At 51.1% G+C, this 27,216-nt stretch overlaps 1 protein-coding gene across 1 annotated transcript in view; it reads left to right on the top strand.

Annotated features, from left to right (window-relative positions):
* Window positions 1-27,216, top strand: part of GRIK4 (glutamate ionotropic receptor kainate type subunit 4) — a 304,530-nt gene that overhangs the window by 223,235 nt on the left and 54,079 nt on the right. Inside the window, exons 10-11 of the mRNA XM_024761910.1 lie at window positions 198-305; window positions 6,797-7,000. Coding sequence (XP_024617678.1) covers window positions 198-305; window positions 6,797-7,000 — 312 coding nt within the window. The remainder of the gene's footprint in view (window positions 1-197; window positions 306-6,796; window positions 7,001-27,216) is intronic.

The following is a 27,216-nucleotide window of genomic DNA, read 5'->3' as shown; positions in this document are numbered from 1 at the left end:
CTCTGCCCCGGTCCCGCCCCTCTGCCCTGCACTCTGCATCCCTCCCTCCTTCTGTGATGTACATGTACCCCCACCAGAGGCAGGGGACCGGCCTTTCAGCTCCCCCAGCCCTGGAGGCCCGAAGGACCTCAGCACCCCAGCTCCCCAGCCTTCTCCTCCCCCCACCCCTTCCCAGCCTGTCTCCTTGGTCTCCTCAGATTGGCCAGTGGCACGTGGCAGACGGCCTCAGCATGGACAGCCGCCTCTACGCCTCCAACGTCTCCGACAGTCTCTTCAATACCACCCTGGTCGTCACCACCATCCTGGTAAGCGGGTGCCCCCTGGGCCTCCCAGCTGCCACTCTCCGGGGTGCCTCCTCCATCTCCAGGCGTTCCCAGCCTCCCCGTGAACAGAAGATGGGAGCTCTAATCACAGCACGGAGGCCAATTTATGACAGTGTAATTAAACTCAAGTTGTTGTTTCATATGGAAATGATATCTGATGAGTTCCAAAGCAGCTGGGGAAGCAGGATGGGGTGGCAAGACAGCACAGTTTGTGGACGCCTCTTCCAGGGGCACCCTGACAGCCAGGGCAGCTGTGCACAGCCAAGGGCAGGGCACCTAGGACACGCGGGAGAAGTCCCCCAGGGTGGCTCCTACTCTTTCACGACAGCCTGCTTTCCTTGGCGCCTACTTGTACAAGTTGCATCCCTGGCGGTGGACACCTGAATCTCAATGGGTTTTCATGGCCTATTTCTTCACTTCCAGTTGATCGGAAGAAAGTTCTCAATCTATAGAGCAAGGGACCATCTGCCTTTTTTATTTGATTCAGCTCTCTTCGACAATTACCAAGCCCTTCCCCCACGTGCCAGGCACTGTGCTCATTCTTGGAGACGCGAAGCTGAGTAAGACTCAGTCTCTGTCCTCAAACAGGCTGTAATTTATTAGATGGCACGAATCAAGTGCGTTCACGGCCAAAGTCATCTTCTTCTCCCCGCCCCCCATCCCTGAAGACTCCAGGTTTTAAAAGATTTATCCATTAACCAACTGCATGTATTAAGTAATTATGAGTTTGCCCCCTTCCCCCACCTCCTTTTAACCAATCAAAAACCTATTTCCCTGCCGGGCCCAGCATCTTATCCACAGGAGATAATCAGTGTGGCCGCACTGATGGAATCCCAGCCCCGAACAGACTCGACTGTTAGCCTGTTCAGCCTATTGTGCTGTTGCTAACTGTGCAAGGTTTGGAAACGTGTCCGTTTCTTTCAGGCTTTCGAGATGATAAAAAGAGCTCAGGGACCTCCATCACTACATTCATGAGCTCCTGGGGCTCAGGAGCCCTGCACTGAAATAACTGATCCCCCGTGAGCAGAGCAGGATAAAAGCCAGGAAAGAGGCGCACGCCTAGCGCCATGGGGGGTGAACGAGAGAGAGGTCCCGTGCCATCGGGGAGGTCAGCAAAGCCTTCCGAGGAGAAGGACATTGAGGATGGGCCCCCGAAGACAGGGCTGATGAGGAGGGAGAAGTGGACTAAGGAGAGTGTTGTCGGGCACTCAGGAAATGCCAAAAAGTGCAGGTTTCTAGGAAATGGGCATTGGTAGAGAGGGAAAGGCCTGAGGCTGGAGAAGTGGGCTGGGCCCATAATGCTTAGGGACTTGAATGTCCAGCTTGTGAGTTTTCCCTTCATTTGGTACGAGACAGGGGCTCACCGAATACTTTCAGTCATTCATTCAGTGAATATTTGGGGGGCACTCCTGTGTGCTGGGCGCTGTTCTAGGTGCTCGGGTGTAGACAGAGCCGAGGAAGGGGAGAGGGATTGCCGGCTTCACTGAGAAGGGCAGATCTGAGTAGAGACCTGATGAGGTGAGGTGACAACCACATGGCCGTCCGGGAAGGAACATTCCAGGCAGAGGGAACAAAGCAAAGGATGGAGAAGGCAGTTCCAGCTCGCAGGGTTTTAGCCACTCCCCATCTCAGCCCAACCTGAGCTCATCTGAACCAACGTGGAAATGTCAGCAGGACTTGGGGGTGGGGGTGGTGTCACCAAGCCCCTGAGACCTGGGAGCGCCTGGCTGAGCTGCAGTGACGCTGACCGGCAGTCCTGGCCGAGTGGGGGCAACATGCGCTCGATTGCTGGGACCTGCTCTGCCTCTGAAGGACTTCCTGAGTCTGTCACCTGCTGTCCATCCTCAAGCACATGCCCTAACATAGGTGTAGCCACCTCTTCACTGGAGCTGCGTGTGGCCTCCTCAAAGGCCCCCTTCTCACTTTTTCAGTCTGTCTCTCCCTAGCCCCGCCCTTCTGGCTGCACGGTCATTCTAAAATCAGAACCGTCCTGTCATTTCCTCACTTCAGTGCTACCCAGGAGCGACCGGCCCTGAGCTTGGAATATAAACCTCTCGTCATGAAGCCCAGCCTGCTGTACCTGCTTCCTCTCCATGCCACGTGGGGTCTGGCAGCACTGGACTGCCTGACACTTCCTCACTGCGTCATGCTGTTCCCTGCCTCTGTACATGCTGTTCCCTCTGCCTGGAATACCCTCTCTGTGAATTCCTGTTTCCACCTGGAAATACTTGTACAGCCTTCACAGCTTGGCTCTGATGTCCCCTCTTCCGTGAGGTCTTCCCTCATCTGCCTCCTGCCTGCTCCCTGCCTCTCACATTTTGTACACACCTTTCTCCTATTAGAGTTGGCGTTTACAGCTCTACCTCCCCTTCCAGAATGAGGGTTCCTGAAAGACTGGGGGGCCTGACACAAAGTAGGAGCCTGATAATTACAATTTTCTTTTCCTTTTTTTTTTTTTTTTGGCTGTGTTGGGTCTTCGTTGTTGTGTGCGGGCTTTCTCTAGTTGCGGTGAGTGGGGGCTACTCTTCGTTGCGGTGCGCGGGCTTCTCATTGCAGTGGCTTCTCTTGTTGCGGAGCACGGGCTCTAGGCATGCGGGCTTCAGTAGTTGTGGCACACGGGCTCAGTAGTTGTGGCACGTGGGTTCAGTAGTTGTGGCACATGGGCTCAGTAGTTTTGGCTCGTGGGCTCTAGAGCACAGGCTCAGTAGTTGTGGCGCACGGGCTTAGCTGCTCCGCGGCATGTGGGATCTTCCCGGACCAGGGCTCAAACCCGTGTCCCCTGCATTGGCAGGCGGATTCTTAACCACTGCGCCACCAGGGAAGTTCCTGATGATTAGAATTTGAATGAAGGAATTCCTTCCTACAGGGTCAGAGATGTCCCTCAAAAGCCAGTTAAGAGTTTGAGAGAGAAATGGGGACATTGCCGGGTTTTACTTCCTGCCTTTCCGGAACTGGAATTGGACGGGGCTCAGAGCTCTGGCACAGACCCACGGGGACACTGAGACCGCAGGGTCATGTTTCTAGACTGGGAAAGTCAGTCTGACCCTGTGTGTGTGTGCCTGTGTGTGAGTGCATGCACGCACACGGTTGTTCACATATGCACACGTGTGCTCATGAGGGTGGGGAAGGACACTTTTGTGAAAGGGAACATTTAAAAACATGGCCAGTACGATTCAAATGAGAACCTTCTCTTGTGCATGTGTGTAGAAGTCAGTAACTCTTGCCAGGAATGATTACCTTAATTTAGTCCCTGCTGGCCTTTGGGGGACCTCCTTGGCAAATGGCCATCTGAATGACTTATCCCTTAAAACTCAGCACACAGGCCTGTTGCATCCTGCTACTGTCAGGGTACAGCTGGGACTTGTGAGTGATTTATTGGTTAACACGGGCAAATACACAGAATTAGCCGCGGCTCCCACCCCTAGAGCACACCCCTGCATCAGAACCCGGGTTAAGCACTTTGCCCTCATCACTGCCCGCCAGGACAGGGCTCCAGGCCAGCACACGGCCCCCAGACCCTCCAAAGTGCCCGTGAGCACTGGCCCCTCCCACACGGTTCCTCCCTCCAGCACTGGCCTCCTGTTTATTTACTCTAAATATGTCAGTGAATTTTAAATTAACTTAAGTGCGGAGAGTTCTCGGGGAGAAGAGTTTTGTGACACTCCTTGGGATCGTTAAAGATACCCTGGGAGGCTGCCTTCCAACCCAGGCGTGGAAATGCCCAGCCAGGCCCTGTCGGTGAGGCCATTTCAGCACTTTTCACCCACACAATCCACAAGTGCTGGATACTGGGGCCAGGTGGGGGCCCCAGAGACAGGGAGGAGTCTCAGGCTCCACGTACGTTCTACCTGCGAGCTGGCACGTGTAGGAGGACGAATAATGAGTGTGTGTAGGCCTGGCTGTGAGTGCGGTAGGGGTTCTGAGAAGTGGGTTGGGGTCAGAGGTGGGATGGGACCCCAGGGACAGAGATGAGTTAGGTTAAGCAAAAGCAGGACAGAGAGAGGCCCGTGAGCTGAGGACAGCATGTGTGGAAGTCAGGGAGCTTGGGCCCATTTCACGGACATGACAGCGCACTTGACCATGAACCAGAAGCACATCACCTTCAACTTGGAGCTCCCTCTCCCTGGCACGGAACCTCCGACCTTCCCCTCTTCCGCTTCATCACACCCACAAGACCACTCTCCCTCTTCCTCCCTTTGCGACCTCTGGCCTCTCTGGCTGCCCATCTTCCCCAGCCCAGAAGCCCCTTCCAGCTTGAGCTCAGCAAACCAGCAGTTCAGCACTTCCCTCTGTCGGCTTCTAGAATTGACTCCACCGTGATGCTCAGCCATTCTCCCCTCCTGCCCGTCCCCGAGTCCAACTGTCCTTGCAAGCCCTGCTCCCAGCTGCCCATCTGCATTCAGCCTCCTGACTCAGCTGGGCCTGGGCAACCCTGCGCTCCTCTCTGCTCACCCCACATCGTGTTCCCCGAGGAAACCTTTCCAGGCACCAAGCCTTCCCTCCCACCTGCCCCCAGCTCTGGGGGCTGGCATGGCTCTGTACCTTGGGCCTCCTCCGCACCCCCTCTGTACCCACATCTATGCTCTCCACCTCACCCCCAGGCCCACTTCCCATGTTCACCTAGACCCTGGCTCTCCCGGGACTTTGCTGCACTGACTAGCCTTCTCTTTCTTCCTTTTCTAATCTGCCCTTTTCTAAGGATTCCTCCCTTCGTACCTATACATGTACTCTGGTCCCTCCCATCCTAAGACGCCATCACTACCACCTTACCTACACCCTGCTGTCCTTGGGCTACCCTCCTATTTAGGGAATCATCCATCAAGGGATTGGTGGATACTGGGCATCCTCCAAGCCTGTTGCAGGCAGAGGGGGAACTGAGGTTTGGAGCGAGACATGACCGGTAGCAGTTGGGTGGAGAAGCTCTGCCAGCATTTGTCTCTGAACTTCTCAACATCCTGGTCGGCTCTCACCCGTGCACCTCTCGTGCACACCCGTCCTTGCGGGGTTCTGCCATCCCCTCCCCCCTCCCCACCCCAACCTGCCTTCGAAGGTCTCCAGGGACATGTGACCCAGATGCCCTTTCACAGCCCTGCTTCCTCTCTTTGTGGGAATGTCTGCCTTCTCCTGCATGAAACCCTTTCCTCCTTGACCTTCATGACCACATTTTCCTGATCGTCGGCTTTTCTGGCCGCTTCTGCTTTGTCCTCCTCTACGGCTGCTCTTCACTTTCCCCCTCCCTAAGATCACGTCTGTCCCTCTGCTGTCCTTCCCCCCGATGGTCTCTCATATGCTGCAGCTTCAGCCCCACCTCTGTCCGGAGGCTGCCCCATCTCTGCCCCCGATCCTGCCCTCACCCCATATTCCAACATTCAGTCAGATGTGCCCTCCTGGATCGATGACCAGCACCTCAGATTCAACACGTTCCAAAACCTCTTCCTTTTCAAACCATCCATGGCCGTGATGACATCATCCTTGGTCATCTGCTCAGGCTCCAAGAGTCTGAGGACCTACCCTCTGGGCCTCACACCCAACCTGGCATCAAGCCTGACCCTCTCTGTGATTCTTCAGCCTTGCAATCCAATCTGACCCCAAGCACGGCTCAGGACTCAGCATCCCGTATCAGGAGAGGGTCCGTCCTCACTCCCAGACCTCTCTCTTGCTATATAATATTCTTTACTCACATCCTTAAGTCTTTAAAACCCTTAGTGCTTCCCTACTATATATGCATGATGCACAGTCACCTCGTCCTGGCACCCAAGGCCCACGCTGACCCTAATTCATCTTTCTAAATTTACCACCACCCCTCCCCTCCACACAGCCCAGGCTCCCACTCAAGGGCAGCCGCATTGTCCACCGAATGGGCTACACTCCTTCTCACTCGGGATTTTGCCCTTGATCCTGCCTTTCCCCTGCCCACGAACAGCCCTCCATTCACACCACTTCCATCTGTCCGTGTTCTGTCTTCCTCCGGAGCCCAGCTTGCATCCCACCTTCTCCATAGAACCTTCCCTGGACGTTTCACCACAAAGACCCTCCTCCCAACGCTCACAGCTGGACGCGTCCTGCCTCGGGTTTGTGGTTGTTCTGTGCATGTAAGAATCTCGCTTGCTCTGTTGTCAGCATCCTTGTATCTCATAATCCACCGTGATCCATCTATGTGGAATAAACAAAGGAAGGGGAAAAAAAGGAAGGAATGAAGTGCAGGGTGGGGTCAGATGATGACCTCAAACAAGGTGGAGGGGCTTCCACTGGACCCTCTGTGCAGTGGGACCCTTATGTGTTCCAGGTAAGAGAAGGGCCTTGAAGTCAGGGAGGGGAGCTCACTGCCACCTCCGAAGTATCCCATTACCCAAGCCACTTCCCTCCTTCCACCCCATCTTCGTCCCAACCTCCCGTGTTCCCGACCCCCTCGTCATAAGTGGCTGAGACACCAGGGCTAAGATGAGAATGACAGCTGCCCAGTTTTGCTGCAGGAAAACCCGTATTTAATGCTGAAGGGAAACCACCAGGAGATGGAAGGCAATGACCGCTACGAGGGCTTCTGCGTGGACATGCTCAAGGAGCTGGCAGAGATCCTCCGGTTCAACTACAAGATCCGCCTGGTCGGGGACGGCGTGTACGGCGTGCCTGAGGCCAATGGCACCTGGACGGGAATGGTCGGGGAGCTGATCGCTCGGGTAAGGAAAGAACAGGTGAATCAGGATTTGGGGGTGGGCTGGGGAGGCAGCAGGAAGGACAGGAGGTTGTGCTGTATCCTCATGAATCCCCCATTTATTAGTCAATCGGTCATGCAGTTTTCATTTATTTGTCCATTCATTGCGCAAATCTCTCCTGAGCTGGCAACGAGCCAGGCACTGGTAATATACATTGAAGAATAAGACCAACTTGATCCCTGCCCTGTGGCTCTCCTGGTCCCAGTCCAGCACCTGTAACAGGTAACGGAGGCCTTGATCGCTGAACGCGGCTTAGAGAATTGGGGCTCCGTTCTTGGATAATCCAGGTGCTTTTTGTTTGTTCTGATTATTTTTTTGGTCATCAGAGCCTTTGGCAGAGCTTGGACAGGCCCTGGGAGAGTAGAACACACTCACGTCCGTTGACTTTGACACTCGAGAAGCACTCTCGAGGAGACATGGTTAAATAACAGGGGAAAAGGGATCACCTGGCAGAGGAGTTGGTCACAGTTATGGCTATTTCGTTACTTCTTGTATTATGTTCCGCTCTCCTTAATGTGCTTTTACAGACCCAGGGCCAAGGTGCACTTGGGCAGACTGTAGATTTTCAGGGTGAATGCAGAGACTCAATTAAAACGCAGGTGAGCGTCATAGAGCGCCAGTCGTCGTTAGGTTAGAGCAAGGCTATAGAAAGTTCTTGCGGGGGCAGAGCTCTTGTTTTCTTGGTATATACTGTTAACGTCTGTAAAAATTAATTTGGTTGTTACTCATTCCCTGTCCATATTTCCATAACTGAGTTTTTCTGCTCAGGAAAGGTGACGGGCATCCAATGTGGAGAGCACAGACCTAGCTTCTTATGGGTTGGTTCTTGAACCAGTCCCTACCTCTCTGTGCTTTCCGAGTGCAGAAGGAGCCCCTGCAGCCTCCCAGCCAGTATATTCCTCTGGGAATATACCTTTTAGTTAGCTGTTATCCTCATTTTACAAAGGCGCCACCTGAACTCAGAGAGCTTAAATGACTTGTCTGAAGCCACAGTTAGGGTGAGACGGGGCTGGGATTTGAACCCAGATTTGTCTAACTCCAGAACCCACATTCTTCCCACCTAAGAACACGACCTCAGCTGGAGTGGGATGTCACCAAGAAAGGTCTGCATAAGTCTAGGCCCTTCCTTCTCTCCTTCCTTTTTATCCTCCCTCCCTTTCACTCTTGCTTGCTTTATTCTTTCCTTCTTTTCTCCCTCCTCTTTATCCATTGAATTAATATGATCTTAACCCTTTATATGTACCAAACTTGGGGTAAAATATACATTTTTTAAATCCTAGTCTTGAAGGATAAAAGTGTTAGTCCGGGTATTAAATAAGTGATCCTTGGCAATGCATGATGAAAAGTTCTGTATAGACAAGAGCATGGAGAAGGTAATTGAGAGCCAAGGTGGGACAGTGGTGAGGAGTTTGCCTGACAGCATTTGCAGTGACCCAGCGGGGTCAGCGGCAAGACTTGTTCAGCGAGACGGTGAACTGTCCAGTTCCTAGAGTCCAGAGGGAGGCTTTGCTGTCAGGGAGAGGCTTGCAAACAATCAACAGAAGGTGGCAGAAGGCCCAGGGAGCCCTGGGAGCCTCTCACAGGGGCAGAGTGGGAGGGTGAAGACTTCTTCAGGGAGCTGTCTGCTGTCTTTGAGACTCAAGTCCCCAGCTGACGATGCCCACACTTCCTTCCACAGCAAAGGATGTGCGGCTTTTCTCGAAGTCCCAGAGCCCCTCCCGAAGCAGTCCTCTTGTTGGGATCCCCTGGTAGAGATGCAGTCCAGTGGTTAAACCCCAGAAAGCTGAAATGCTAGGCCTTTTCCTTTCCTTCTTACCGATGTACTCTGTCACCTTGAGCCTGTCTCTTCAGCCCCCTTGGCCTTCCTGGTGATTGGTGGGGTGACTTCAGGGATGTCAGAGTCAGTGCACAGCCGTCCCCTCATCAACTCCCAAATGAGCTGTGACATGGACTGGCAGGAAGAGGAGAGGAATCCAAGGCTCAAGGACATGTAGCTTCGTACTGAATGACTTGGGCAATCAGACAGGATCTTAAAATTCACTCCAGGTCGGCTTGCAAGTCAAAACACTGCTGCTTTGGTCTCATCAAGACTTGACTGTGTAGTATTAATTACTTAACTAATTAACCCATTCGTTCAATACAGATCCATTGAACACTTTCCTCTTTCCTAGACAATGGAGATACAATGGGGGACAAAATAAACATACTCACTACCCTCATGAATCTTACTAGTGAGAGACAGATATTAATGAATGATCACAGCAGGATATCACTAACACACTGTGTTCAGTACAAAGAAAGGGGAAGTAGAAGGAGCTATGAGAGGGTACCTGCGGGGGAGGGGTCCAGCCTTGAGAGGCAAGGGGACAGGGGAGGGAAGGCTTCCCTTGGGAAATGATGTTTGAGCTGATGTGTGAAGAATGAGAAGAGCATGTCTGCCAGAAGGTCGTCTGAATGCCACGGAGTGGGGGCTTATTCTGGGCAGGAGTGCGTGACCCCGGCCCTGCTCTGCCCCGGGGTTCAACGCTTTGATGTGTCTGCCCCAGCGTTCCCCGAGGATCACAGCAGTCCTAGAGCCTGCATCCTTCCTGTACGACCCCCTCCCCAAGCTGCACAGGAACGAGTCAGAGGTTGTAACAGTAGAGCCTTGGGGCTACTTGATGTCCCAAGTGGAAGAGACCTCAGAGGTCACGGCACCTAAATCTGTCACTTACACAGATGAGGAAATACAGGCTCAGAGAGCTTAAGTAACCTGCCAAAGATCGCACAGCTGGTGAGTTCGGAGCCAGCATTTAAGCCCTTGTCTGACTTCAGTGCTCGTGGTCTGAGAGCGTGAATCTTGAAGTTAGACCTAACATCAATTCACGCCCTTACTAGCTGGGTGTTCTTACGTAACTTATTTTATCTTTTCCGCTCCATCCCCCAAGGCTTCAGTGTTTATCTAGAAAGAATCTCTGGAAGGATTTAAAATCACACACACCTGAGTATGCACACACGCATAGAAAGTTTGACATACAGGAATTTCTTCTTTTTAGAGAGTGTGAGGAAGGCAGTAGCTTCCTGGATGTTGGAGTGATGTGCAGTAAGGAGTAGAGGCCTGGGTCATCTCCACTGGGCATTCTAGAGCCTCAGTCTTTCACATCCATTGTCACCTGCTTTTTTTTTTTTTAACATCTTTATTGGAGTATAATTGCTTTACAGTGGTGTGTTAGTTTCTGCTGTATAACAAAGTGAATGAGCTATACGGACACATATATCCCCATATCCCCTCCATTGTCACCTGCTTACCCAAGACTGTTGCGGTTTGGACATGTGGCGTGTTGGTTGTGGAAGAGCATTCAAGCATATTTTCTGCTTATGTTTAGAAATCATCAGAGCCTGTCTTTTGGTGTAAATCCCATTAAAAGTAGGAGTGTGGTTGGAGTGAAAACAAGTGGATTCACATAAAATGGGCCAGGTGGCTGGCCTCTCACCCCCAGGGCTGTGTCTGGGCAGGGGAGATGAGAACCATGTCTGTTTGGGAGCCTCTTGGGTTTGCATTTATATTACTCCAGTCACATCCTTCACAGCTGAGCCCACAGCAGGACTGCACAGAAGTGATGGTGTGTCTTGGTGGAGGTATACTTGGCAGAGAGGAGGAGATGGACTAGAGCAGCTTGAAGAAGAAGATGCCCTCAGAACAGCCTCAGCCTCCTCCTGTATCACCCCACTAAATTTATTTAAAGTGAGCTTTTAATTGAAATTGTTCAAGGTATTCAGAAACAAAGTTGAATGAGGTAGTCCCTAGGTCACTATTTGATGGGGGACCAGTTGGGTAAAAGCAGAGGAAGAAAGGCTATAGGATGGGGAGGGATAGGGGATGGTGAGAGGACTGGAGGACAGCCTCCTGACTCTGCTTGTGATGTGTAGGGAAAACGCCTGCAGGAGGTGATGCTTGACTTGAATCTTTAAGGACCAGGAGAAGTTGGCCAGGGAGAGGAGGGACATGGAGAGAGAAGAACATGCCAGGTGGGAAGGAACCAGGGTCCAAGGCGTGGAGACAGGAAGGTGCATATGGTAGTTTCTCTTTCAGGTCACTATACCTGGAACAGAGCATGGTAGAAAGCGAGGCTAGGAAGTGGGCAGTGCTCACTGACGAAGGTCCTATATGACCTTCTACAGCATGGAATGTGGAGGGGCGGGACAAGCCTGGAGGTAGGGGAACCGGGTAGAAGGTCATGTTGCTCCAACAGTTGATGAGAACCAAAAGTAACTTAGGAGTTAGAGGGAGGTACCTATTCAGAGGCTATCTTTAAAGATAACAGTTTTTCTTTTATATAGAGGTATGCAGTCTTTACAAAATATGTATGTTTTAAAAGACAAAAATTTACTTGTAATTCCACCATCTAGTAATACCCATGGTTAACATTTCCATATGGGCCCTTCTGATTTCTTAATGAGTATATACTTTACACAAGTTTTTCCTTAAACTGGATCATAATGCTTATGCTGTTTTGTAACCTGTTGAAACTATTTAACAGATAAATCATCGGGACTCGGGGACCAAATGGATGTGGCCAAGGGGAGAGGGACAAGAGTAGGATGACACCCAGGTTTCTGACGTGGACATCTGGGTGGATGGTGGTGCCAGTCATTGAGGTGGAAAGTTCAGGAGAAAAATAGGTCTGGGAGGAAGGAGGGGGATGATTTCAGCTTTGAAAATGGTAACTTTGAAAAGCCTTTTGGACACGCAGGTAGGGACATTCAGCAAGAGTTGGCTAGAATGGGCTCAGCGGATCGAAGCTCTAGGTGCGGGAGTGGATGTAGATGGTTACTGAAGCTGTGAGGAGAGAAGGAATCCCCAGGGGGAAAATCATACGTTCAAGAGGGAGGTGAGGGAGGAGAGCCTGTGAAGGCTGCTGAGAGAGAGTGGGTAAAGAAGTTTCCCACCTCTTGAAAGGAAGTACAGAAGAGCCTTCAGCAGATTTAGCAGTGCAGAAGCCACGGGCAAGAGCGGTTTCAGTGGGTGGCTGGATTGAAATCAGACTGCAATGGTTGAATCATTGTGTAATACTCCTCAAGGAAGCTTCGCTCTTATGGGAAAGCAAGATAAAGGGTTGTAGCTAGAAGGAGCTGTGGAGCTGGGAGGTTGGCTATTGTTTAGAATGAAATCGTTTATGGAAGTGGCTGCTGGGAGTTGAGAATGCATCTCTCAGGGATTGAGGAGAGGCAGGGACGGTCACGTGGCTGGAGCATCGTGGCGGGGGGTGGGGGGTAATGACAGTCAAGGTGGGCAGGACAGAGAGGGTCGGGGAACGGCGCATTCATGAAGGGATCTGGAATCCTTGCCAAGACACGAGCACTTCTTCCCTCAGTGGATAACTGGGAAGCACTGCAGTCAGGGGTGTGTCTGTCCTAGGTGTTGTCCTAGTCGCCCCCCACATTTGTGCACTGATTTTTTTTAACCCGCGTCCCCTGCCGTGGCAGGCGGACTCTCAACCACTGCGCCACCAGGGAAGCCCTTGTGCACTGATTTCATGTTTGAAACTGCTTTCACAGCATTGCCTCTTTATCATCCACAATGGCTCTGCGAAGTGAATATCCTTATCCCCGTCCTATGGGTGAGCACCTGAGGCTTAGAAATACAAATGATTCACCCAAGGTCCCACAGCCAGCGAATGGGCACCTGAGTCCTCAGCCACAGCATATGGCCTCTCCTGCTGGAATTACAGCCTCATCTGCCTCCAGTCACAAATGGCATCCCCTCCTGAGAGGTCCTTCTAGGCAGAACATTTGGAGGATGCCCAGAATTTGGTACCCATGTCTGATTCTGGCCCATAAAGGAATTGCACGTTATCTTTAAAGCGGAAGAGCTGGATGGATGAGCTCTCTGACCCCTTCTCCTCTCGCCCGGTGTGTGTGAGGCATCCTTGTCAGTTCAGCCCTGAGCACTGGTATCCTGGAAGGCGAGAGACTACATTTCACATCCTTGGGGCCCAGCTTGGGAGAGAGCAAAGCACATTCAGGAAGAGAGAGACCCCCCTCCAGCTTCCAAGCTCAGAACCAAGTACCCTGCTGGCTTTCAACGCCACGCTGGCAGAACGGCCCGTTTAGGTTCAAAGAGAAAAGGGCTTTAGAAGGCTTAGATTCAAGGCTCATAAGCTTTGGACATCGAATAGCTCTTACCAATGACATTTTGATGAATTAAGTATAAATGAAGCTGAAATACCTCATTCCATTTCCCCTCCTGGTTCCCTGGGAGAAAGGATTGTGGAGAGAGTTTGCCAGAGACTTGGTAGGGTGGGCTGTCTGTGGCCTTAATCCACTGGGAAAGTTGTCCAGAGCCATTTTGCTGAACGAAAAAAAAGAAAAATACAACTAGTCCCCTGGGATTCCTTTTCACCTTGAAGCCAGAGACTATTTTAACTGCAAATAGGTCATAGAATTCTATTCTTTAAAATCAAGGTACAGATCCAGGGACTAAAACTGCAAGCTCGACTCTTTCCGCATGTGACGGCCAGACTCAGGGACGGCTTTCTTCTCCTCCTTAAAGCCTGGTCTCTGCATTTACTCAAATAGGAAGAGGTGAACTCCAATTTTAATTCAACAATTCATTCATTCCTTCATTCAGTCATCAAAGTGCTCCCTTTCTGACAAGCACCATGTGGATGTGAGGGGTTGCTGGTAAGGAATTCAGGATCTACTCAAAGAGGCAAACCAAGAACTCCCGTACAGTGTGATACATGCTCTATTAGTAATATTAATAATGATGAGAATAACGATGGCTGACATTTACTAAGTGTTTCCTGTGGGCCAGGCACTGTTTTCAGTGCTTGACTATACTAACTCATCTAGTCCTCACAATAACCAAATGTTGCAGGTGAGGAAACTGAGTCGCAAAGCAGATAAGGAACCCGTTCACGGTCACGTGGGTAGTGAGTGGCAGGGGTAGGTCTGGTGGAAGCACTGTCAAGGTATGTACAGATATGGACAGGGAAGGGCTCACCCAGGAAAGGACCACTGAACAGAGTACTGAGGATGGAGAAGCATCATCTCAGTAGAAAAGAATATTCTAGGTGCAGCAAAGGCTGAGATCATGCCAGGCAGTGTGAGTGGTTCTCTGCAGCTGGTGTCAGGTGCTGCAGGGAGTGGAGGAGAGGAGTGCTGTAGGCAGGGGCCAATCGTGACAGGATTTAAATGGTTGGATACTTAAACTATGTCCAGAGAGCTAATGGGGAGCTGTTGAAGAGTGGGGTGGTCTGTTTGTTTTATTCCAGGAGGGGAAGAGTGGCGTAATTGGCGTTGATTCCGGAAGGTTAGTCCGACAGGGAGAGGGGGATGGATTGGAGGTGGGAACACCAGATGCAGGTATACTCATCAGAGGATGGTCCAGTGATGCAGGGGGACGGGATGGGGCCCGAAGGAAGGCAATGGCGGTGCGGATGCGCGGGAGAAAATGGCGACGGTGTGGGGTCTCAGCGTTTAATTCTAGGACCTACTGCGTGAGGGAGCCCCCCTTTCCCGGAGACTTTTAAGCATGGGTTCAGCTCATCCTGCCTCTCGGGAGAAGAGGGAGGGCTGTTTGACTCCGAGCAAGGTCCTTCCTGGAATGGCTTCTCGAGGGATGCATGTCAAGCAGTGGTCCCTGCATACCACCCCCCAAGACCTGGGAAGGGAGGAAATCCATCTTGTCTGGTTCATTATCCACAGGCTGTCGTCCTTGAGAATAAAAGGGCCAGAGCCCTGGGCTGCATCTTGGACCACAACCGCCTTTGCTGTCCATCTCTCATCAGACCCTCCGTTTACAACTCTTTGCCTCATTTTGAGTTCTCAGAGGTTCTTTTCTGTCACTTGAGTCCTTTCACCCACCTGATCAAAAGCCAATAAAGGCAGTTTGGAGACTGCAGCCGCACAGCCTTTCTTCTGAGATGACTGTGTCTGCTGCCGCCCATGCAGCTGGGCTCTGCTGTCTGCCTCTGTGACTGCTCCCCTCTCTCTGCATTCAGGGGTGAGGTGCACAGCCCCCAGAAGACTGTGGCTGGGCCTCTGGAGCCTCAGCCTGCGATGATTGTGAACCTCCCTACCTGTCTATCACCAGCTTTCAGTGAAGGGCTCCGCCATGGGCCTTCAGATTTTCTTTTTCCTCTCCATTCCCATGGCTTTGTAGAGAATTAGAATGGGGGTGTCCTCTGCTGAAGGCACCTCTTCCTTGTTCAAAGCTGAGCCCCCAGGAAGGAGAGGGGGCCGGTGATGGCTACTGACCAAGGGCCAGGCACTAGGCAGGAGCTCTAGACATACTATTTCATTTATCTGTGCATGGCGGGGATTGTGACTCCATTTTCCAGATGAAATGGAGGCTCAGAGAGTCAGCAATTAACCCAAGCTCAGACTCACAGCAAGCGGCCAGAGCCCAGACTCATACCCTATTCAGACCCCTGTCTTGTGCTCGTCTTACTGCATCACCAGGGGCGTGTGAGAACTGGTGGCTGGAGCGGAGAGTGATTTTGGTTCAGCCTTCCTGTCCTCTGCGTCTAGTTCCTAGGAGAATAGAGAGGAAGGAATAGGCTGGACCAGGAGAATGGCAAAAAGAGAGGAGGTTCTGGGTGGCCAGTGTGAGAGGGTCACATGGATTACACTTACATCCTCAACCCTGTTATCCAGGAAGTGGGTGTTATAACTACTTCCTTTTTTTTTTTTTTTTTTTTTTTTTTTTTTTGCTGTACGTGGGCCTCTCACTGCTGTGGCCTCTCCTGTTGCGGAACACAGGCTCCAGGTGCACAGGCCTAGTGGCCATGGCTCACGGGCCCAGCCACTCTGTGGCATGTGGGATCTTCCCGGACCGGGGCACAAACCCATGTCCCCTGCATCAGCAGGCGGACTCTCAACAACTGCACCACCAGGGAAGCCCCCTACTTCCTTTTTATAGACCAAGAATGCACAGCCCCAGAGAGGCCGGCACCTGGAAGTGCCAGGATTTGAAGCCAGGTCCCTTTCCTCTAGGAGCTGTCCAGCAAGAAGGGCAGACAGACGGACGGAAATTATTTTAACCCAGGGTTGTACAGGATAAGTGCTCTGTTACAAATACAAACTTCATCATATATAAAGAGCAGAGTAGGAGGCAGAAATTACTTCTGAACGGGGACCTCCGGGACGGGTTCTTAGTGGCAGTGAGGCCACCAGCTCCTTGCAGGCAAGCACAGTATCTTATTCATCCTGATATCCATGTGCACCTAACACAGTGCCTGGGACACAGGCAGGTGTTAACAGCGAGTTCCCTCGGATCGTGCAGAGCAAGGCACCAGCTGATAAGCATGCCTTGAATACACTTAGGGAGTTCATTCCTCAGCAGGTTTCCATCAACCCAACTGTCAACCCGAGGCGTAGAAAACAGGGCCGTCAACGGATTAATCCATCAGCAGGTAGCAATTTAACACAGTGAGCCAGCGACTGTGCTGGAGGTGTGGGGTCAAAGGACAGATGAGACTTGCTGCTGTCTTTGAGAGCTTACAGATGAGGTGGTATGGAGGTAGGCATAGGATAGACACGTAAAAGAAACGTGTGCTCTAGTGTGGGCATGAGAGAGGTGAGCAGGTTGCCGGGGGAGCCCTAAGCAGGGCAGGACCAAGGAAAGACATTGTACATCGCCTGTGAGGGTGCACAGCTTAAGTCCTCATCTCCCAAGAAGCAGTGTCAAGCCGCTTCCCTCCCCAGGATCATAGCACATGAGGCTCAGAGAAGGTGAGCCACAGACTCAGGAAAAGAGAGCAGAGCCTTTGCCTGGCTGTCCTTAGACCCCCGTGAGTGTTCTTTTCCGCTAAAGAAGTTGATATGGATGGGAATCCCAGGGGGCTTTGGAGTTCATTTATGTTCAGAGCTACCCCAGCAGCTCCAGACTGGGAACTCCTCCAAACGCCATGGGTGTCTAGAAGCAGCCTGGGAAATTTGTCAAAAGGTTCACTTCTTGGGAATTATTTCCGCCTTCCCTGCCGAGTACCAGCTGTTAAGGGGAGTGAGGGTCTGCTAGGGAAATGAAAATGGATTAATTAAGGCATCTGAAAGCCTTCTGAGAGATTGGCTTGCTGTGACACAGAAGAGACAGGCAGTAGGGAATTGATTTGGGGCCAGGGTAGGGAAGGAAGCTATGGAAAGTGGTACCTTAATATCTCCTAAGAATCCTCTGGTCCTGATTGCTCACCTCACATGGAGAGGTGAGGTGTCACCTGCAAGCTCAGCCATGCACCAGGCTGTGGTCTGAGGTCAGGGGTCGTTTCAAGAGGTCCAGTTCAGCACGTGGACACTTAACCTCTGTCTTGTTCCCCAAAGCACCCAGTAATTCAGCTGCTGGTTATTCTCCAAAGCCTGAGTCTCTAACGTTGCTAACCCTGGTTCTTGCACTGTCCCCTGCCCCAGGGGTAAGGATCCTGTTCCCGAACCTGGGGCCAGGCCCTATTAATACTACTTATGTGCTTCCCATCCTCGGGCAATATTCCTTGGCCCTACATGCATTGATTCAACATTGGTTGTGACTTCAGGTTGAACAGGACCCAGGTTTTACTTTCACTGGGCTCATATTCTACCTACGTAGAGACTCCAAGGCTGGTTGTGCAGGTTGTATACAGTACAAGGGGTGAGTGGGGCCTGAAACCTGCCTCATGCTGCTTACCAAGCATGTGCTCTGGTTTGGGGCTCTATCCACCTGTCAATTTTCTTCCTTCAAAGATACCTTTAGTTCACCAAGTTGTGTGCCCACTAAGTCTGCTAGGAGGATCAATTCCTATAATTTGTACAATGGCTTCTACTCTACTAGGAATGAGCCCTAGTGTATAAAAATTATGAGACCACAGCATGTGATATAAGCAAAATGGAATCATACACAAAATTTTATGGGGACAGAGGAAAAAAGAAATAATTCAGCTCCAGAGCTAGGCAAGGCTTTAGAACAGAGTTAACAATAATGATAGCTACTGTTTACTGAGTACCTACTACCTGCCAGGCATTTCTCACGCATCATTTCCTCTCTTACAAATAAATGTCATCATTCTCCGTTTACAATGAGGATGCTGAGGTTAACTCCATGTTAACAGAGAGACGAACTCAGGGTCACACAGCTAACAAGTGACTGAACTGGAATTCAAAGCCAAGCCTGTCATCAAAGTCCACGGTCATTCTAACATACTGTGGTGCCTCTAAGGGAAGTTACAGTCAAGTTGGACCTTGACGGATAAGTAGGAATTTGACAAGCCTCAAGATGGAAAGAGCTGCAGGCAGAGGGAACTGTGTGGGCAAAGACACGGAGTTTGAAATATATGACAGGTGTAAGGAATACGAATAGTGCGACCTCTCTGCATCTTAGGGTGAAGGGAGGCCGGTTGCTTGAGGTGATGCTGGAGAGAGAGTCTGGGACAGATTGTGAAGATCATTGCAGGGAGATGGGACCATATTTTAAAGCTAGTAGGGAGTGGCTGGAGTCTCTTTCAGTGGGGCAGTGGTATGATTAGATCTTTGGTTTGGAAATCGATTCTAGAACAGTGGCTCTCAAAGTGTGGTTCTTGAACCAGCAGCATCGGGATCACCTAGGACTTGTCAGAAACCCCAATTCTGGGGTCCCATCCAGACCTACTGAATCAGACACTCTGGAGTGGGGCCCAGCAATGTGCATTTTCACAGGCCCTCCAGGTGGCTGTGTTGCATGTTCAAGCAAGCTCGAGGACCACAGGTGCCCTTGGCATCCGCTAAACTGGATGGATGCACTGGGGAGGAGCTAGGAGCAGTGAGGCCAGTGCAGAAACTACTGAGTAATTCCAGGGAAGACTTGAGTGATGCCAGCAGCAGTCAGGTCCGAGTGGCAGTGATGGATTACACAGGAATTTCAGAGGTAAAATGGATAGGGCTTGCTTATGGAATGGAGAGAGAGCAGGGAGGTGGTATGGCGGGGGCAGAGGGGAGACTCTGGCTGACTCCTGGTCTCGGTTTTGGAGGACAGGCGCCTGGTAGAGTCATGGACTGAGAAACAGTCCCTGGAAAAAGAGAAGCTTTAGACGGCAAAGACGCAGTTGATGACGTGGGTCTGAAGTGCCGGCGGGACTTGGAGGTAGAGGAATACAGTATGTGGGGAAAGGTGGGTGAGGAAGGCCAGCGAGAGGGCAGAGCTGGGCCTGAGTTCCGTTTGGGGGTCGTCAGGGTGCAGATGGTAGTGAAATGGGGGGGGCGCTGAGCGTTCTCACCTATCCTTCACCCCATACCCCCTGCCGGCCCCCCACGTGCAGATCCCTGCCCTCTGTGTGGGCTTGGACAAGCCACCCAGTGTTTCTGACCCACCCCACTCCACGTCTTCATCCTCAAAATGGACACAAGCATCCACCCCCGGGTTATTATGAGAAATCAATGAACTATAGTCTCCTTGTTGTCCCTGGCATGTAGTGACTCTCAGAGAGAGGCAGCCCTGTCCTCTCCTTCCCTGCCATCTGTTACCCAGCTTTCCACCTAAGGCTTTGCTTGCACTTCCTCTCCAGGCCTAAAGCCCAGTTCCTCAGCTCCCCCTCCATCCATTCCCCAGACACACACATACACAGGCCTGCCTGTCCACCTGCTTCCATGAGACGTACTCTTCCAGGGCCAGGTCCTTCCTCTCCCAGGCTGGCCTGGGTTAATCCCTCCTTGCCACACCTGTCTAGACACTACAAAAGTGTAATCGATCAATACAAAACTGAAGCATCACGTGTCTGGTTGTGTTCCTGCGGAGCGAGCTCCAGCTGCCTTCTAAAGGTTGTCTGCAGCGGTGGCGGCTTGCCGGGCTTCTCTGAACCCCTGTCCTTACACTCTGCAGGAAAAGGGGGCACAAGGTGCAGGAATTCCCTCCAGAGGGATGGTCTCTGGGTCATCTCTTGGGGGTGAAGTCACCTCTGTTAGGTAACAAGGTGGTGGCATTGATGGCAAGTGTCCTTTTTTTTTTTTTTTGCGGTACACAGACCTCTCACTGCCGTGGCCTCTCACGTTGCAGAGCACAGCCTCCGGATGCGCAGGCTCAGTGGCCATGGCTCACGGGCCCAGCCGCTCCTTAGCATGTGGGATCCTCCCGGACCGGGGCACGAACCCGTGTCCCCTGCATCGGCAGGCGGACTCCCAACCACTGCGCCACCACGGAAGCCCCAAGTGTCCTCTTGATCTTAGAAAAAAAATACCTTGAGTTGGAAATCTGGGTCTATCCCTGGCTTTACGCTGGTGGCTGAATCTCCCTGGGCTACCATTTGCTCACCTGCTCAGTGAGCAACACGCTCTGCCTTCACCAGCCACTATTTCACCAACATCCCTACAATCCGGAAAAATGACTAAGAGCTCACAAGGGCCTGCATCTCCCATCGCTGGCCCCTCACTCTCTAGCCTTTTCTTTGTTCCTTGTACATAGTATGCCTAGTTCCAGCATACGGTGTGTACACTTGCTCTTCCTTCTAGCAAAAACTTCTTTCCCCAAGTCTCCAGTCTACTGTTTTTACCTTGTTATCTAGGTCTAATCCAGATATCACCTCCTCCAAGAAGCATTCTTTCTCTGCCACCCTAAGGGACCTCCGTTCTCTCTCTGAATCTCTCTCTACCACATTACCTTGTTGTATGACCTTCAAAGAAGCTATCACCAACGGAAATCACCTTTCTTATTATGAGACTAGAATGTAAGTTCTCTGAGATCAGGAACTACATTTGTCTTGTTCATCTGTATGCCGGTGGCACCTGGAACAGGCCCCAGCATACACAGCACTCAGAAATTATGGGATAGATGGATGGATAGATGAATGGGTGGATGGATAGATGAATTGGTGGTTGGTTGGATGGATGGATGGATGGGTAGATGGATGGGATGCTTTGAAGACATGTGTAAAAGAATTAACCACTATAGCCCTTTAGTCCAAGGACCTCAGAGCCTGGACAGAACATCTCAATGCCAGAATCAGTTGTAGGTTTTCAGATGATCCCTTTGACTGGTAACAGGGAAAACACACCAGTGGCCCACAAGTGCTGGTGCATTCAGCAGGCTGGGGCAGCAGGAGATGACATTTCCCCTGGGCCTGTCCTCCCAGGGCAGCCACGGGGCCTGAACACGCTTCCTGGACATCCCTGCTTCCCTTCCTGGCTCTGCCTTCCCCGTGTCCCCACAGCTGGGCCCTCAGCTCACCCCTGTATGCTCAATCCTGCCCCACTTCCCAGACCTACATTGCCTTGAGAAAGAAGAGCTTAAGCCACCTCACCCCTCGTTCCTCTCCCCATGGGGTGGGAATTCCCGGGGTGAGCTGTCTGACTCTAAAGTTGACCCTGTCTTCTATCTTGCCCCCCAAGTCACATCCCCCTTTCTTCACTCTTTAAGTTAGTCGGCCTAACTGGGTGTCTGCTTAGCCTGCATCACACACACGTTTATCCTCCACCTGCCTTTGGAATAAAGCTTCCCCCTTGTGCTTGCCAGCTTTATTTCCTCGAGTATGTGTGTTGGTGGAGGGGTGACACCATGAACGCCATGCAGCGGGAGCCCGGATTGCCTATCTGGACGTCTGAGTCACCTCCCCTGAGACTCCTGTGTGCTGTGCTCAACCCCCTGTGACTCTCTAGGCTGACCTTGTGCCTGTCCCTTGACTGATTTTGCACTAAAGATAGTCATGAGCACTGTTTATTGAGCACTTACTACGTGCCAGATGCAGTGCTACTGATTGCTTTACAAATATTACCTCATTTAATCGTCAAAGAACCTTACAAGGTAAAGTATTCTTATCGCCATTTTATAGATCAGGAAACAGGCTCTGAGGTTCACTTGTCCAAGGTCATGGGGCTGAGAAGTGACAGAATCAGACTCCAAAATCAAATGCGTCCGTAATATGTCCCCTTAAGTACTGTGGGGAGCTGCCCTGAACACATGCCATGCTTTGCTCACCTAGCAATCTCTTGGTCATCAGATCCTGCAACTGTGGCTCCCTGCCCACCCCAGCTCCCTACCCCCGGCAGGCGGGCACTGCTTATCCCTTGCCTTCTTAGGAATAAACACGCCTGCTTCAAAGCATCCAAATGTGACATTTCCCTCTGTTCTCTGGCCATCCCTCACTCACAGAGATGAATTTGCACCAGAAGGTCTTGCGGTTTCCACTTGCTTGTTGCCATGGCTTGGCCTCACCATCTCGGTTCCTGGCCAGAATCCTTATATGCTTCGGGGGGCTTATTCACAGCCTATTTTTCTTGCCATGCTGTAGCTTGTCAGCAGCAACTAACATCCCACCATTTGTCAGCGTGAGAACCAGGCCTGGCTCAATCGTGCCAATGGCGGTGTTGGCAGCTCTGGAGATAGCCCTCTGAGAGCCCCGTTCTGCCCCACCCTGTGCAGAAACTACGGCATTATTTCTTATCTTCTGCAGCCCTCAGATGTGCTCCCTTGCTTGATGACAAACTTCTGCTCTTGCTGTGTCTACGTTTGCAATTTAGGCAACAGAATGAAGGCGTAGATCTCTAAAACTGGCAGCAGGTGGTCCATTCAGTGACTTTGAACTGCTCAGAAGGACTGTCAGCTCTTGCTAAATGGATCCCTTATCCAAATCCAGGACACTCCCTGAGCCGACCTGCTGGGTTCCTGGATGGTGGCCGACTGGGGGCCTGGCTGGCTGCCAGGGGGTGATGAACAGTGGAATACAGGCAGGAGATCAAAACAGAGAGTAGGTGTGGTCAGTAAGTACAGCAAATGTGTCAGCTGGTGTCAGTCTGATCAAAAGTGAAGGGGAGTCCATAGGAGCAAATTAGGTAGAAGAGCTCAGCCTTCAAAAACCCCACCAGGCAGGATGGTGCAGCCCAAAGCAGAGGCCAGGTCTCAGCAGCTTCAGACAAATGGGCAGAGAATGGAGGCAGGATGCCAGAACCAGCAACAGCATAGTAATAATAGCAGTAAACATTTATTGAGTGGTGAACATTTTCTGTGTGTCAGGCCTTGTATGCTAACTCATGTAATCCTCACAGCAACTCTGTAAACTAGAAGCTGTTAGCATTTATACTTTACTCCTGAGAAAACAAGTTCAGAGAGGCTAAGAAACTTGCCCAAGGGCCCACAGCTATCAAGACACAGACTTCAACCAGGACCCTCTGACAGCTGTCACAAAACACTGCGAGAACACTGTCCAACGTGGGGCAGAGTGCTGTCCCCCTCCTCTGGGTTTCAAGACCCATCTAGAGTGGGGTCTGGCAAGTGCTGGAGGGTGTTTGCAGCTCCGCCAGGTCCCCCCCAGGGCTTTGCCCAGTGTTCAGAGAGGAGAGAGAGTCGGCTTCTCTGGGAGTTTCACAACCTGTTCAGTTGTTTGGACCAGACAAGGGATCTGGACTTTTCTTCATCCAGATGCAAAACACAAATCCAGTTAAAACGTCCAGATGTTCCTTTTAGCCCTTCTTGAATTAGAAGCCACACAGGTGTTTAAACAGAGATACACAGTAGATTCACCATGCCTGAGCTTCCCTCTCTCCTATGTGTGGAATTACCAGCCCCTGGCACAAATAATGCAGCCATTGCAGCCCGCTATGTATGTTCCAGGCTTTTTTATTCCAAAGAGTCAGCAGGACGCTGAGTGTCAGGCTTGACGGTAGCCACTCTCTCTTTTACTTGGGCAAGTCACTTACCTTTTTAAAAAACCTTTTAATTGAAATATACATATAGAAAAGTACACAAATCATAAGTGTCGACTTGATGACTTGTCACAAAGGGGACATACCCACGTAGTCACAATCCAGGTCAAGAAATACACCAGCCCCAGCACCCTGCAGACCCTTGTAGACCCTTGTCCCTGCCCCCCCAAATGCCTCCTTTCCCTGCCCCCCAAAATGCCTCCTTTCACTCTAAACCCTCCTTCCTCCCGAAAGGTAACTATCGTCCCAAACCGAACGCCATGTTTGCTGAGTCTTATTCTCCTGTCTCTCAATTGGCTACTGCTGGCCTTGAGATCGCCATGGGGCTCAAATGCAGTCTGTGGAAAAGAACTTTGGGGATGTTATTATGGGTGGACACCTGAGCCCTGTCAGCACCTCTTTGAAGTAGACCAGACACACTTCATCACCTAGGAGGAGTGGCCAGAGGTTTATGACAGCATCTCTAGCTGTCCTCTTCGGAAAAACTGCAGGGATCCCTGAGAAAATGCCCTCTGCCCTTGGCAATGGTTTTGGCTTGTGCATATGCTGATAAGAAATGAGAAAAAGATCTTTGCTCACCCTTCCTGGCACCCTGGCGCACCTCAGGGGCCAGCCTGAGGCCGAGCTCAGGCCTCCCTTCTGTGTAGCAGGACAGTAAGGGGTGGGGGAACCAGTGGAGGAGGCTCATTGGCTTGGAGTAGAGAGGGGGTGAAGAGGAGGCCTCCGTAAGTTCTCTGTGGCCGTCAACAGAGCTCTCAGCTACTGGTGGTACTTTATCTCACCCAACAAAAACAGTCCTGGGGGCTTCCCTGGTGGCACAGTGGTTGAGAGTCCGCCTGCCGATGCAGGGGACGCGGGTTCACGTCCCGGTCCGGGAAGATCCCACATGCCGCAGAGCGGCTGGGCCCGTGAGCCATGGCCGCTGAGCCTGCGCGTCCGGGGCCTGTGCTCTGCAACGGGAGAGGCCACAACAGTGAGAGGCCCACATACCACAAAAAAAAAAACCAAAAAACAAAAACCAGTCCTAATAACAGGCCTGTGAATCACGCCATTCATAGATACAGGGCTGACAAGTGGGAAGGGAAATAAAAGAAAGCCCTGTGAGCTAGAGCTGCTGTCAGATTGCTGCAGCAGCCGACACCGCTGTCCGAGCCTCCTTGAGTTTGCTTTACACGCACAGGCCTGAAAACCAGAGGCCCCTAGTAGGTGTAGAACTGGCTTGGTCAGTGCAGGCAGGCTCTCTATCTGAAAGGTCAGGGCTGCAGGTTTGATCCCCGTGTGGGCCAGTTAGCCTTGCTCAATGTCAGGGCCTCACGCTGTGTCCCAGACCATTATTAATCAGCTTTTCTGGCAGCCAGCGGGGTGGGAAACTGGCAGAAGTGTGTGAACTCGTCAGTGGAAATCCCCTGCCTCTTATCACAGGGCCTACTGATGGCCACAGTTTCATGTGGGCTGGAGGTTTTATGAGTTTGATTGGGAAATAAGGAGCATTTGGATTAGGAATGAGCATATCCTCCTGAAAAATTAGACAGGATTCTATCATTTTCTTTGATGTGTAAATCAGTGGTCTACCTTCAGAAAATCAGGGGGATGATGACGGGGATGGTAATGGTGCTGCCAGGCGAGGAAGCAGAGTTCAAGCTTCCCTGGGCATCACTGCATCCGTGGAAGCTGCCTAGACCCAACCTCTCAGTGCTATTTCTTTTTCACGTCCCAACTACTTAAACACAGTGTAACATCTATCGTATATATTGCTTTTCCAATCATGGGATTTCTTTGTTCTCTCTTCAAAACCTGCATTGATTTTTTGAAACAATTACTGTTTTAAATAACATTGAAGTTGATCCTTTAACTTGCAGCAAAAAATAATAGCTTACACTTCTGTAACATTTTCTGTTCCGGGCACTGATCTAAGTGCTTTTCATATATTTATTCGTTTAGTCTTCACAACACACCTATGAGGTATGTATTATTACAGTCCCATTCGCCAGATGAGGAAACTGAGGTACAGAAAGGGTAGGTCACTTGCCTAAGATTACGTGGCTGGTGAGTGGCAAGGGAGGCCATAGCATGGGCGCTCTTAGCCAAGACATTATGACACAATGAGTCAAGACTCAAGGTGAGAAAATAACATGAACTGAGCTCCTACTTGCTTTGATTCATCTATTCATTCATTTGGTTGTGCCTTCCTTTACCAAATGTTTGGTGCTTATCACGTGCCAGGCACTGTTCCAGGCTCTGGAGACACATGTGGACCCAGCAAACAACAGGTTCCTGCCTCCTGGAACTTGCTTTAAAGATAATAAACAAGTAGATGAATAAATGAACAAGAAAATTTTTGATTGTGATTATTGCTGTGAAGGAAGAAACCCAGGAAATTACACAGAGAGTGTCAGGGAGAGGGTGTCTTTGGATGGACACTCTGGGAAGGCCACTCTGAGATCCAAACAGAGTGTGCAGAAGCCAGCCTCGCCAAGGCCAGGGCAGAGTGGAGCAGGGAGAGGAAAGAGTAAATGCCAGGATTCCAAGGCGCAAATGAACTGGTCATATTTGAGAAGCAGGGCGCGGCCCTATCACACAATGCCTGGTGGGCTGTAGTAAGGAATCACAGTCAGTAAACTGGGGGGGTCTCTCTGGGTTCCTTTCCTGGGGCCCACACACACCCAAGCGTCTGAGGAGAGCATCAAGAGAGACCATAAGCTTAGAAGGGAAAATTTTACATCTATGTTTTTTCTAAATTCAAACTGAAATGTAAAATTTCCTTCGATTACAAATGCGGGCAACAAATCATAGTGGTATTAGCCATACCTGTGACTTTGTTGCCAAAGGTACCATTCGAATGTTGCTATGAGAGCTACCTCTGGCTCTCGTGGTCAGTGTATCACAATTATGTAATTCTGTATTGTGTAATACAGTCACCTGATACAGCAAATATAATAAACATTTTTATTTTTTATTTTATTTTTTTGTGGTACGCGGGCTTCTCACTGTTGCGGCCCCGCTCGCTGCAGAGCACAGGCTCCGGACGCGCAGGCTCAGTGGCCATGGCTCACGGGCCCAGCCGCTCCACGGCATGTGGGATCTTCCCGGACCGGGGCACGAACCCGCGTCCCCTGCATCAGCAGGAGGACTCTCAACCACTGCGCCACCAGGGAAGCCCTAAAATATTTTTAAAGAAGGGGTTAACAGACCTCACCAGACCGCTAACGGGGTCCATGGCATAAAAAAGAGTAAAAAGGCAATACAGAGAATGGCATGATCTGCTTTAGCTTTCAAACACCCCACTGGCTACAGTTGGAAGAGGGGATTGTAAGGGGCGGGACTACCCCTGAGCTCCATCTACACAGGTTACCGGATTTAATCCTCAGAACAATCACGAGAAATAGGCCTGCTTTTGCCCATTTTAGAGGTAAGGAAACCGAAGCCCAGATTTCAGGTAATTTGCTCAGCTGAGAATTGCAGAGCTGGGATTCAGACATACATCTCTCTGACCCCGAAGGGCGAGAGGGTCTATGGCCAGAGATGGGAGCATGTGATAAGAGGTCAAAGGTCAGCAATATCTA

The sequence above is a fragment of the Neophocaena asiaeorientalis genome, unplaced genomic scaffold (assembly GCF_003031525.2).
Source record: "Neophocaena asiaeorientalis asiaeorientalis breed wild unplaced genomic scaffold, Neophocaena_asiaeorientalis_V1.1 scaffold737, whole genome shotgun sequence".
NCBI classification, from domain to species: Eukaryota; Metazoa; Chordata; class Mammalia; order Artiodactyla; family Phocoenidae; genus Neophocaena; species Neophocaena asiaeorientalis.
The sequence above is the reverse complement of the archived record's forward strand: the minus strand, read 5'-3'. Positions and strand labels throughout refer to the sequence as shown.